Source organism: Rana temporaria, chromosome 5 (genome assembly GCF_905171775.1).
Source record: "Rana temporaria chromosome 5, aRanTem1.1, whole genome shotgun sequence".
NCBI classification, from domain to species: domain Eukaryota; kingdom Metazoa; phylum Chordata; class Amphibia; order Anura; family Ranidae; genus Rana; species Rana temporaria.
In genome coordinates, this window is record NC_053493.1 from 245,196,208 (window position 1) to 245,209,814 (window position 13,607).

A 13,607-nucleotide genomic window follows, 5' to 3' on the forward strand; every position below is an offset into this window, starting at 1 on the left:
ATGGTTGGTATTTGCTCTCTTAATAAATTTTCTTAGAACTGGGCACAAAGTCAAACAAATCATTTTTAACTATCCATTCACAACTATGCAGGTGTAGCGTGTGCAGTTTATGTGCTGCAATAGAGCATCCTTTGAACGCTTGCACTTTTTTTTTTTTAACACATTACACCAGAACACATGGTACTATATTACCAGTTATAGGTGGGGAAGTGGCCACTTGTTTTTACTTTTAATATATTGGTCAGGCACCGCACTGCCCCCTTTGTTGCCATGTTGCCATAGTGCCATAGTGCCATGTGCTATGTGCTATGTGCTGGGTGTTCAGTGTGCTCTTGTGCCTTTAAGGAGGGGTGGGCTCCTTCCAGGCTCACCTGCCCTCTGTCTATCCATTAAAGTGCATGTGCTTTCATTGTGGAGACTCTCAGAAGTTAGAGTTTGTATTACAGAAAATAGGGTGCCTTGAGGGGGCCATGTATTTGCAAATGTGTGCAGACTAAACCCCTGTTTTTAACACATATTGTTAGACGGATCATTTTGGTTGGTCGAAGGCTTTTTGGTAAAATGAGCTTGGAAATGTATTTGGTTTTGTTTGACATACATTGCCCTTCCAGTGCCCCTTTCTGCAAAGACCAGTTATAGGTGGGGGCAGTGGCCACTTGTTTATACTTTTAATATATTGGTCAGGCAATGCACTGACACCTTTGTGCCACAGTGATATGTGCTGGGCATTCAGTGTGCCCCTGTGCCTTTAAGAAAAAGGTGGACTTGTTTATACTTTTATTATATTGGTCAAGCAATGCACTGACACCTTTGCTGCCACAGTGCTATGTGCTGAGTGTTCAGTGTGGGGGCAGACCTTATCAAGGTGCATTGGGATGCCTTTAAAGCAGAACTAAACTGTATCTAAGCGCCACAAACTGAAATTACATTGTAATTTATTTTTTTAAACTTGTTTTATTGGAAAATTAAAGGAGATGCATACATATCCAATGACAAAGCTTATACAGCAAATCGGCACATGAAAGGTAAAAAAAAAATGATATCCAGTATATTAGCTAAATGAGATGAAGGCTTGCAGAAACATGCATCCTAATTACTCACATCTGCTTTATCAATTACCTAAAACAGTAAACAGACCAGAATAGATCATACTGTATCCAAGACCCTGATTCCCATGCATGGAGAGCAAATGTAATCACCTTAGATACTCATTATATCCCTGAAACGATTAAGGTATCATTATCGTTGTTGCCTCTATATTATCCTTTAGAACTCTGACCTCATTATTTTAAAAAAAGGGGGAAAGAAAAAAGGGCGGTATAAACCAATTCGCCAAGCGGTAGCAGGGCCTTAGAAGGTTCCAACTATAATGGAGGATCAGATATCAAATTTGGCAGAGAGTCACTTGGTCTTTATAGGAAGCTCAACATCTTCAAACACACCCAGAAGGCACCATTTGGAGCTACAAATATTAGGGAGCTCGAATGCTTCTGAAATGAATGTGGTGGTTGCTGACCAGAATGGTCTGACCTTATTACAAGACCATACCATATGGCAGAAGTCCCCCTGTTCTATTTTGCACTTATGGTAAGTTGGGGGGGTACGCTCACGCATTCAAAAAAGTATTTTAGGGGTAAAGTATGTTCAATGTAGATGCCTTAATTGTATTCATTTGTCCCTGGCAGAGATGACTGTATCAGGATATGAAATGTAATTAATTTTTAATATTTAAAGCAAGCTTACTCATACTTCCTTGTATCCATGCCTTTTTTTGTTGAGAAATCACGTTGAAAAACACCCCATAGCGTTTCAAGCTGTGGCCATCTTGAGTAAGGGCAGATGATTCATATAGAATTAACTTCTTGGGAACCATCTGCCCCTAGCTCAGACATGCAGGCATAAGGGCATGCTTAGCTGAGAAATGCCCTACTGCCAATTAAAAAGAAAAACAAAGGCATCTGGGATGTATGTCCGGTTTTGCACGCTTTACCCCAGTGCACAGATATAAATTAAGTTTTAATGGATACATTTATCCAAGAAACAAAAATGATTTAAAAAACAAACTCACTTAAAGCCGGGGTTCACCCGTACATAACACTTTTCCCCCATTTTGTCTAGGGGAATCGGCTAGTTGTTTTAAAATATGAGCTGTACTTACCGTTTACGAGATGCATCTTCTCCGCCGCTTCCGGGTATGGGCTGCGGGACTGGGCGTTCCCATTTTGATTGACAGTCTTCCGAGAGGCTTCCGACGGTCGCATCCATCGCGTCACGATTTTCCGAAAGAAGCCGAACGTCGGTGCGCAGGCGCAGTATAGAGCCGCACCGACGTTTGGCTTCTTTCGGCTACTAGTGACGCGATGGATGCGACCGTCGGAAGCCTCTCGGAAGACTGTCAGTCAAGAAGGAACGCCCGCTCCCGAAGACCCATACCCGGAAGCGACGGAGAAGATGCATCTCGAAAACGGTAAGTACAGCTCATATTTTAAAACAACTAGCCGATTCCCCTAGACAAAACGAGCATCCATCTAAGGGGAAAAGATTAAAAAAAAACATCATTGGGTGAACTCCCGCTTTAAGGGTTTAAATTGTTACATTATGGCAAAGTTGGACAAATATAGAGCTGAAAAAAAAAAAAAAAGAAAGAAATACATACGACTGCTGATCCAACACGACTGATCTTGATAGGGTTTCCTCTTCCTGAGAGATCTAATTCAGCTTTGTCCATTAAATATAGGCAAGCGTCAAGTATCTGCTCTTCAAACTGAAATGACATTAGACAGAATTTTTCTTAAATTGTCAGACAGAGTGACCCACAAGTAAATTATGCTGATTCTCTATTCAGATGCAAACTATGGTATATTCATGATAAGCATTTTTATCGCCTCAGTCTTAAACAGTTTACATCCTATGGTTTTGGAAGGGAATTTAAAATTCTTATATAAAGTATGTTGATCAGGACAAAATGTGAACATATTTTTTTTATATTTACTCTTTCCTTTATTTCACATTAATGCTAACTACTTTGTTGAAATAAAAACTGTTTACAGAGTTTAATGGCTGAAACTAAAAGTACACATACAGATGAGTGGGGTGACACTTTCCACTCCATATCTTTTTTGTTTGTGGATACATGCAGACTTTTAATTAGAATGAAGTACAAACAAGCAGAGGTGAAACATTTTTCATTATGGGTTTTCAGCATTGTTATGAGATCATCTTATTAATCAAGCTAATTTTCTTCAATTATGCTGTTTGAAAATATCAGAAAAACACTCCAAAAATGTGTGGGTGTTGAGAAAGTTCTGTTATATACAAAATGTAGGAAAGTGCTACACCAATGGTCAGCGAGGCCAGACAGATGTTTTAATACATAATCAATTTTAAAAGATCCAACACAATTCGGGGATATGGACGCTCTTCATCAGGACAAAATTTATTGTATGATCTCAAATGTGGTTGGACTCCATTGAAATGCATCACTAGTTTTATAATATATGACGTGAATTTCTTCCACTGGCAGTGTGTGCAGTATGGTACTCGGTTAGAGCTTTCAATTAGAGAGAGACAGCCTGAGAACAAACTGTTTCTGTTTTGCTTTCTGTTTAGAAAACCCATTGTCTTAGGTACAGAGCGTATTACATGCAATTTGTAAAAATACAGATTTGATATGAAATAATGGAAAACAAATAAAATAAAATAAAATGTGTTCAAAAATTAACTCTGACCCAAAAACCATTAGGCCCCGTACACACGACCGAGTTTCTCGGCCAAAACCAGCAAGAAGCTTGCTGGGGGTTTTTTTTTGGCCGAGGAAACACACGAGGATCTCGTTGGGCCAAAAAGAGAACATGTTCTCTATTTTCTCGGCGGCAATGGGAAAATTTGGCTCGCCGAGATCCTTGGCGGCTTCACAAGGAACTCGATGAGCAAAACGATGTGTTTTGCCCGTCGAGTTCCTAGGCCGTGTGTACGGGGCCTTACAGTTTTAGTGATTGATTTACAAAAGGAGCAACATGGTTAAATGCTTTTCCTATTTATTTATTTTTTAAATGGAATGGCAAAATGAAAGTTTTACAACATTGTATGTGTTATAGTTTGTTAAAATTATATAAATACATATTTCTATTTTTTGTTTGTGTTTTGTTAACATAATAATACTGTTAAAGCTGTAGTTTAATCTGCCTATATTTTACATTTTAGTCTTGGTTCTCTCTCCCTCTTTATTTACATACTAATACATACCATTTTTTTTTTAAATGTCTGTTTTCATTTCATATCTAATTTTGGACCCAATGATAAGGTCTTTGTGCTTCAGAATGCAATGAAGGCAAACCAGGACTGGTGGGAGAGGCCAGCAGCAGGGTGCTGTACATACCTACCTGGTTTCAATGGTTTTTATTTGAAGTTTCCAAATTTTCATGATAGAAAAGAATACAAAACATATAAACAATTTTGTGGCAGTATCAGTACCACTCCTCTCATTAAGGCAACCATACTCCTCCTATGATACAGTACTGACATAATGCCTTCAGGGATGCAATGTATATTAATAAAACAACTACAAACAAGTTACTCTAGTGAGGTCTGAATTTAAGCTAGATAAGCATTTGTAGGATACAGGCTGACACTCTACATAGCTCCATCATCCTAATCGGGTACAACCAATAGCACAATTGCACCCAACCAGAGGTAGTTTAAGAATAAGGAAAGAAGTTGACATTTAGAAAGTGACCCTCACACCCCAACCTCCGTCCCCCACCGGCCCCCACAATATTGTGGTCCCAACTCCCCTGTTAGATATTGGATCCAGTGGCTCCATATCTTTTCAAACTGCAACATTTTATCATTTAAAGTTGCAGTCATCCATTCGTTAAGCATAATCCAGGAGAGTTTGTGTTTGAGCTGGTCGAATGGCACCACCGCCGACCTCCATGATTTTGCAATAGTCATTTTAGCCGCTGTAAATACAAATGTTATGAGACGTCTTTGATATTTTGAGGCTGAGTCCAACTCGACCCCCAGCAGCACCTGTCGGGGAGATTTAATATGGTTCACTTGGGTGAGGGAATACACAAAGTTGTAGACCCTAATCCAATATCGCTTTACCTTGGGACACTGCCACCATATATGGAACATCGTCCCTAGTTGCCCACAGCCTCTAAAACAAAGTGGGGATGCCTCAGGTAGAAAGGCCGCCAGCCTTACAGGGACCATATACCATCTCATTAAAACTTTGAAGTTGGCTTCTATTAATTAAGGGGCAGATCCACAAAAGGATTACGCCAGCGTATAAGTAATTTTAAATTTCCCGCGTCGTATCTTTGTTTTGTATCCACAAAACAAGATACGACGACATCTCGGCTCGATCCGACAGGCATACGTCTTAGTACGCCGTCGGATCTAAGCTGCAATTTTTCGGCGGCCGCTAGGTGGCGTTCCCGTCAAAATCCGCGTTGAGTATGCAAATTAGCTATTTACGGCGATCCATGAAAGTACGTCGGCCCGGCGCATTTTTTTCCGCCGTTTGCGTTCGGCTTTTTGCGGCGTATAGTTAAAGCTGCTATATGGTGGCGTACTCAATGTTAAGTATGGCCTTCGTTCCCGCGTACAATTTTGAATTTTTTACTTAATTTGCGTAAGTCGTTTGTGAATAGGAATTTGCGTAGAATGACGTCACCGTCGTAAGCATTGGCTTGTTCCGGTTAAATTTCTAGCATGCGCACTGGGATACCCCCAGGGACGGCGCATGCGCAGTTAAAAAAAAACTTTGTTTACGTCGGGTCACGACGTATTTACATAAAACACGCCCCCATTACATCCATTTGAATTCCGCGCCCTTACGCCGCAAGAGATACACTACGCCGCCGTAACTTACGCCGCAAATTTGTTGAGGATCCAAAGCAAAACAAAGTATGTTACAGCGGCGTAGTGTATTTTAGATACGCTACGCCGGCGCATTAATGCGCCGTTGTACGAGGATCTACCCCTAAGTATTTATGATGGATTTTGTGGCTCCCTGGGCAATCTTATGCCACTCGTCCAGCTCAATGTTCTCCTGAAAGTCAGTCTCCCATCTCCGCATGTATTCTAACTTTTCAGAACATTTAGTTAGGACTATATATATTTCAGAGATATGTCCCCTGATCTTGTCATACTGTTTACATAAGTATTCCATCGGGGTCATTGTAGTTATGTCCGAACTTTTCGAGATAGTAGATAAAAAATCTGGGTGTACCGAAAGTAGTACATACCTACCTAAAAACATCACAGCACCTGGTCTCGGTAATCCCCAGGGAGCCCCCAGACTTGATGCAAGCTTTAGGCTGGCTCTCGGGACAGGTTATGCAAATATCAAGATGTCTTAATGGGCAGGTGTCAGTTTGGAGGAGTAATAGGTAATTCCCACATGTACTGCTGTGACATAAATAACTGAAATCCAATGAATGAATGTGGCAGGCCTGGGGCAGTAAGTCTGATGAGGAAATAACTAGATCAGGGATATGCAACTAGTGGACCTCCAGCTGTTGCAAAACTACAAGTCCCATCATGCCTCTGGGTGTCCTGCTTGTGGCTGTCAGAGTCTTGCTATGCCTCATGCGACTTGTAGTTCTGCAAGACCTGGAGGTCTGCTAATTGCATATCCCTGAACTGGATGTCCTTCAGTCAGGAACATAAATAGTCTGTATATGATTTTCTGCAGGTTCTAATTCACACTTTGTGAATCTCATAGTGTGCAGTAAAATCAGAGTAAGAAATTACAGTACAGAAGAGGAGCCCGTTCAGTTGTGCAAGACTGAAGGTGAGGCTGATGTTCAGCTTTAAGGGATACATACAGTAGATCAAGCTGGCAGGAAAGAGCTCTAGAACAGCGGTTCTCAACCCTTCTAGTGCCGTGACCCATTGATAAAATTTCTCAAGTTGTGGGGACCCCTAACAGTAAAATTATTTTCGTAGTGTGGGTTTTGAGCATCCAAGGCAAGCCAAGTAATTTGCGCCCCTAACCCATGGAAATTTAGCACTCCCTGAGTCCCTTCCACTCGTACAGTATCAAAACCCCTTATGGTACATTTTAGGATGTACCACTCTTTCTCTTTGTTCTCCTTTCTTTCTCTTTTTTCTCCCTCTATGCTAATTTATTTTTTTCCCCTATCCATCTCTCTAGCTGTTTTTCTTGTTCTTACTCTTCTTTCTCTTATTCTTTCTCCCTTCTTTTCTTTGTGCCTCCCCCTCTTATACCCTCCCTTCCACGTATTCTCTATTTTTACTCCTTCTCTTACTGCTTGGGGGGGGGGGTAGGAAATAGGTATACTGGTGGTGCTGATGGGGAGTTGGGATGAGTGGCAGTGCTGCGGGGGGGGGGGGGGTGAGTGGCAGTGCTGGGGGGGGTGGGATCAGTGGCAGTGTTGGGAGGAGTTCTGATCAGCCAACTCTTGATCAAGGTCATCTGTTGATCTGAGAACTGTAATGGGGACTTTTAATGGCAACTATAATCACAGGTAGTGTTACTTACCGTGTTTCACTGTCTCTCCTACTTCGTGGTGTCTCGTAGCAGTGGCACCTATGCCGAAATCAGGAGATAGGGTCTCCTCCAGCCCATCCCACTTCACATTCCTCACCAGTCAGCTGACCTCTAGTCTCTGCCCCCCAGCCATGCCGTGAACAGCTGCGAAGAGACTGAGTGAGCAGCCATGGGCTCCAGGAACAGCCCAGGATTTGGTGACACCTGGCAAATCTTCATTCAACCCCCAAGGGGGTTCCAACCCCCAGGTTGAGAACCACTGCTCTAGAAGGTTTCTTGATGACTACAGTCCCATACTCACAACATATAGCAGAAATAATATGTATAAATATTGATTTAAGAATTCAGAAGCTTCCTTTAAACACTGCAGTCTATCATCATGTTCAAAAAAGCTTTCTTTTTTACACTGCGTACATTCAATCAACTTATGAAATGAATATTATATGACGAACTTCAAGCACGCCAATTTACAAGATTCTCACCTGCCCATACTCCCAGGGTCGTCTCTTAATATTATTCAGTTCTCCATGAAAAACGACACCCACGTCATTCATTACATATTCTTCTATTTCCTTTTCATCGTCTATGTAAACAGCATCATCTATGCAGAAGAGCACGAAAATCAAAAGTTGTTGCAAATACTTTCACAAATACAAAAGAAAATAATAAAACACAGGTTTGCAATAGGCAGCCAAGGCTATGTTACCTCAAAGGGATATATTGATTAGCCATTTGTTTTTCCCCGTGAATTAATTATAATAAATCAAAATGTGTGATCTCTACAAGATGCTCAAATTTCCATTAGAAAAATCCAAGCTATCCTATAACCACTTTCGCCTAAGAACTGTGTTTCAGCAGCTGTGTGAAGGTCCAGTGGGATTTAGGACGGAAACCACTGGCTTTTACAGCTGGGGATCATCACTTAGCAAAGGACCTGAACTAAGCAGCTACTGGGCTTCCAGTTCTGCACCAGAGATACTACTTTGTTGCAGCTTAAGGGCTTGAAGCAATGGGGGTTATTTACTAAAGGCAAATCCACTTTGCACTTCAAGTGCAAACTACAAGTGCAAAGTGCTCTTGAAATTGCACTGAAAGTGCACTTGGAAGTGCAGTCTCTGTTGATCCGAGGGGGACATGCAAGAAAAATAAAAAACAGCATTTTAGCTTGCACATGATTGGATAATAAAATCAGCAGAGCTTCCCCTCATTTCAGATCTACCCCTCAGATTTACAGTGACTGCACTTCCAAGTGCACTTTCAGTGCGGTATAGCAATAAAGGGTCAGATTCTTGTAGCCGTGCCTAACTTTGTGCGGGCGTAACGTATCTGATTTATGTTACGCCTCCGCAACTTAGACGGGCAAGTGCAGTATTCTCAAAGCACTTGCTCTGTAAGTTGCGGCGGCGTAGCGTAAATCGGCCGGCGCAAGCCCGCCTAATTCAAATGTGGGACAGGGGGCGTGTTTTATGTTAATTTTCTGTGACCTGATGTGATTGACGTTTTTCACGAACGGCGCATACGCCGTCCGTGGAAATCTCCCAGTGTGCATTGCTCCTAATACGCCACAAGGACGTATTGGTTTTGACGTGGACGTAAATTACGCCCAGTCCCATTCACGGACGAGTTACGCAAACGCTGCAAAATTTTCAAATTTCGCCGCGGGAACGACGACCATTCTTAACATTGATACGCCGCACTTACGCCACCATATAGCAGGGGTAACTATACGCCGGGAAAAGCCTAACGTAAATGGCGTAAATGTACTGCGTCAGCCGGGCGATCGTTCGTGAATTGGCGTATCTTGCTGATTTAGATATTTCGACGCGTAAATCAGCATACACGCCCCTAGCGGTCAGCATAAAAATGCAGTTAGGATCGGACGGCGTAAGAGACTTACGCCTGTCGGATCTAAGGGAAATATATGCGTAACTGATTTGTGACTGACACTACCTATATATATATATATATATATATATATATATATATATATATATATATATCACTGAGGCTTTCTACAAAATAACGTTTTAAACAGTTTCCTTTAACAATTGATGTGATAACATTTCTTTATGGTAGGCTCAATAAAAGTGCACACAGACCCGAAGAACAGTAGAGAAAATCACTTTTTTTAAATTTAGGCTACCCATGGCTTAGAGAGTATACAGTACATGTATTTTCTGGATTGTATATTCCACAGCAAACAACCCCTGTTGGTAAATTTCACATGCATATGCTGTAGCCCACATGTGTGCACATCACAGGCGCATAGTAAATTCTGTGGGCATAGAGTTTTCTAGTTTTCTCAGGATCAGTTTGTGAAAGTATCCTATTCCCCTAAAAGGCTTTGGCTGCATGAACATTAGTCACCCAACTTTTCATAGAACAACTAGATCAGGAGTCATCTATGTCTGTGAACACCTTCACAAGAAACATTTAAATGTTGCTTGATGCCAAATAAAAATTGGGAACATAACAAAGATTGTTGTGTCTGTAAAAGGACTCCATAGTCAACTGCAGATGGCTGATGACAATTTAAAAAGTTGTTAATGCATAATGCACTAAAATTAATAATGAATACTTCACAGATTTTCCTTAAAGTGGTTGTAAACCCTTTGCAACCACTGTAATCTACAGATAAGCCTAGATTAAGGCTTACCTGTAGGTGCTTGAGATATCTCCCAGACCTGCATGGTCTAGGATATATTTGCAAATTGATGCACGGCAATTTATTCTGCGCGTGCTCCAGAGTTAGAAAGGGCATGCTGTGCCGTTTCTAACTCGGGTCATGCCGTGAGTGGAACTCTGGCAATTCCAAGCTGGAGTTTGTGGCCCCGGAAGGAAGAGGGGTGAAGAATGGACACTCGCTACTCACGAGGAAGTCAGGGACATCGAGGGCTTCTCCTGCAGGTAAGTGTCATATAATGGGCTACTATGCGATGCATAGTAGCCCATTATGCTTTACCTTTGCAGGGAAACTAAGAGGAAGTAACACCCATCAGGGTTTACTTCCTCTTTAAAGGATCACAAACCAATATGTAAAAGTTGGTATCGTTTCAATAGATGCTCTGGGTTTAAAATGATATTGGCCATTAGCTACATACATAGATAGAATAACTGTAACACGTGGGGGTTATTTACGAAAGTCAAATCCACTTTGCACTACAAGTACATATTCAGTGCACTTTCAAGTGCAGTCGCTGTAGATCTGGGGGGGGGGGACACGCAAGGAAAAAACAGCATTTTTGCTTGCACAAGATTGGATGATAAAATCAGCAGAGCTTCCCCTAATTTCAGAGCTTCCCCTCAGATCTACAGCGATCTACAGTGCACTTATAGTGCAGAGTGGATTTTCCTTTAGTAAGCCAACCCCAAAGGGTCCATTTATACTTATGCATTTTGGTGCAGTGTGTTAACGTATGAGCATGTTAACACGTGTTTCATTAAGGCAGTCCATTTATATGAGTAGACAAAACATGAGAACAAATAAAAATAGATATGCAGCTTTTTTTCTGACACAGTACTTCACATTGAAGGGTAGTATTCTACCACACATTGTGGTGCACTACAATGCATGTGCATCAAGGGTCCATTGGATTACGTTGTGGTGCCATTCAAAACAAATGGCACTGCAGTGTGCTAAGGCATATAATGTGCATTAACTTGCTGTGGAAACCCGTACATTACTGCAATGGCAAAGTGTAAGTGGGCCCTAAGTATTTGATTCAGGTACAAAAAAAACAAAAAAAAAACACAGTTTGCAAACTGTGAAACTAGCGCCAAAATAAGTGCCCTGGGAGGATGCCTATCACTACAGTCTATAAAAAGGGCTCCATGCAGAAGTCTGGGAGCCCACCATCATAGCACACTGTATGTAAGCCCAGATATCTGAACTGCACCATTGAGCCTGAAATCAAGGTTGCTTATTTTAGTCATATAAGAGACATGAATGCGTTTTACATGCTAAAGTTTCTATTACAATATGTTTCTTACCTTTGCACCAAGGATTAAAGAGAACGTATGTATCAGTGTCAGATCTTCTAGGTGTCCTCAAAATACCATACGGAGTTAAAACAGCAACATACATGCGTAATTTGCCTATGATGCAGTCAGGAGCTGATAAAATATTCAAGGTGACAGAGCTTCCTTCAATTAGAGTAATTTTTGCTCCCCATTTTCCTACTTCCAGTTCATCCACAATAGGAACTGGAATATATGTGCCTTTGCTCTGCTGTGGGAAGCGACCTAAATAAAACAAAACATGGTTACTTTGTCCATTATGAAAATGTTGAAAAGAAATGTGTAGAATTTGTTAACATTTTTTTTTTATTATTTACCATTTAATCTGTCATTTATGCAGTTTGAATGTGTTTACCTATTTAGAATAGTAGTTTTGCTATTATGTTTGTTGTGATTATTCTGCACAGTTCTTTGTAGACCTCTAGTCCATGGAGAATTAAACAGTTCTTGAATCCAGGCAAATATGATTAAGAATATATATCAATGGAAGAATCAAGAAATTAGTAACTGAGCAGTATGCTTGGTTATCAGCCTGATTATTTCATCAAAAGTCAAAAAAAGTAGGAATGAGAACACTGAGCAGAACAGAAGGCGCATCACCAAATCTTAGGCCTCGTACACACGACCGAGGAACTCGGCGGGCGAAACACATAGTTTTCCTCGTCGAGTTCTTGTTAGGCTTGTCGAGGAACTCAACGAACCAATTTTCTCCATTCCCGTAGAGAAAAAAGAGAACATGCTCTCTTTTTGGCTCGTCGAGTTCCTCGACAGTTTCCTCGCTGAAAAATGTACACACGACCGGTTTCCTCTGCAAACAAAAATCTCCCACCAAGTTTCTTGATGGATTCTGCCGAGGAAACCTTGTCAGTAGGAATGAGCCTTGGGTTCACATCAAGCGTGAGTTCAACTCAAAACCAACCTGGTCGCAGTTCAGTGAACTACAAAACAAACTGACCTACTAATGACGCTAAATGACATATTCCTGGCCCGCTTCTGTTAATAAACAAACCAGCTGGGGGTATGTCATACCCCCAACTGCAGATTCTTCCTGACGTCTTTGAACAAATATACCAAATGACCATATCAATGATATCACACTGGACCCTGACTAGTTTGTTTTTAAACAAAAAATATAATAAAAACACAACAACAATAAGATCACTAAATTTAAAACTGGGCACAACACTTAAGCAGGTTAAATGAAAAGAAAAAAAACATGTCAGCTCCGGTCACAGATCTGGAGATCTGGATGTAGCAAACCACTTAAAGTGGAGTTCCACCCATTTTTTTATGTTTGTCTGTGCTGCATGCCCTAATCTCATAGTGTTCAGAATGGACAATTTTTATTTATTTTGTTGCTTGTAAATACCTTTATTTTGTAGTCCTTCATTACTTCCTCTTCCTTATAAGCCTAGGCTTTTAAGTCACAAGGCTATTCGCAAGGGTTTCAGGGATAGGCATCATGTATCACAGTAGTCCTTGCAAATAAACCTGACTGAAACCTATTACATCGCTTGTGTAGCACTGAGCATGTGCGAGATCTGCAAGGCTGAAATCCAGGAAGTCGTACAGTCTGGCTTCATGATGCCCACACTTAAGATGGCCACGGTCTATTTCTAGATTATAAACTACCCGTATTTATCGGCGTATAACACGCACCCTAACTTTAAGAGGGCAGTTTCAGGAAAAAAACTTTCCACGGCCCCCCTGCGTATAACACGCAGGCACAGTTTACCCTCTATTTTCAGGGTAAAAAAGTGAGTGTTATACGCCAATAAATACAGTAACTAAATGCTCTAACAACCTAACAAAACGGACCTTAGTTTACAGACTAACTTTACTAGACTACATTAAGCTTGTGTATTACAGGGGTATTTATATTTAAAAAGTGAAATTGTGGGTGGAACTCCCCTTTAAACAATTACTTCTGTTCAGTCTTCTCAGAAATAAATTATTTATTGGTTATAAATGGGATTCACTTGTAACAGTTACCAGTCACTAGTGGTGTACCACAATGCTCTGTGCTAGGTCCTGTTCCATTTAATCTATATGTAAGTGAAATAACTAA

The 13,607-nt window shown here is 41.0% G+C and overlaps 1 protein-coding gene across 1 annotated transcript in view; it reads right to left on the reverse strand.

Annotated features, from left to right (window-relative positions):
* The window catches only part of F13A1 (coagulation factor XIII A chain), a 219,582-nt gene that overhangs the window by 141,825 nt on the left and 64,150 nt on the right, over positions 1–13,607 (reverse strand). The window contains exons 4-6 of the mRNA XM_040353671.1: positions 11,513–11,764; positions 8,005–8,123; positions 2,657–2,764 (exon numbers count right to left, since the gene is read on the reverse strand). Coding sequence (XP_040209605.1) covers positions 2,657–2,764; positions 8,005–8,123; positions 11,513–11,764 — 479 coding nt within the window. The remainder of the gene's footprint in view (positions 1–2,656; positions 2,765–8,004; positions 8,124–11,512; positions 11,765–13,607) is intronic.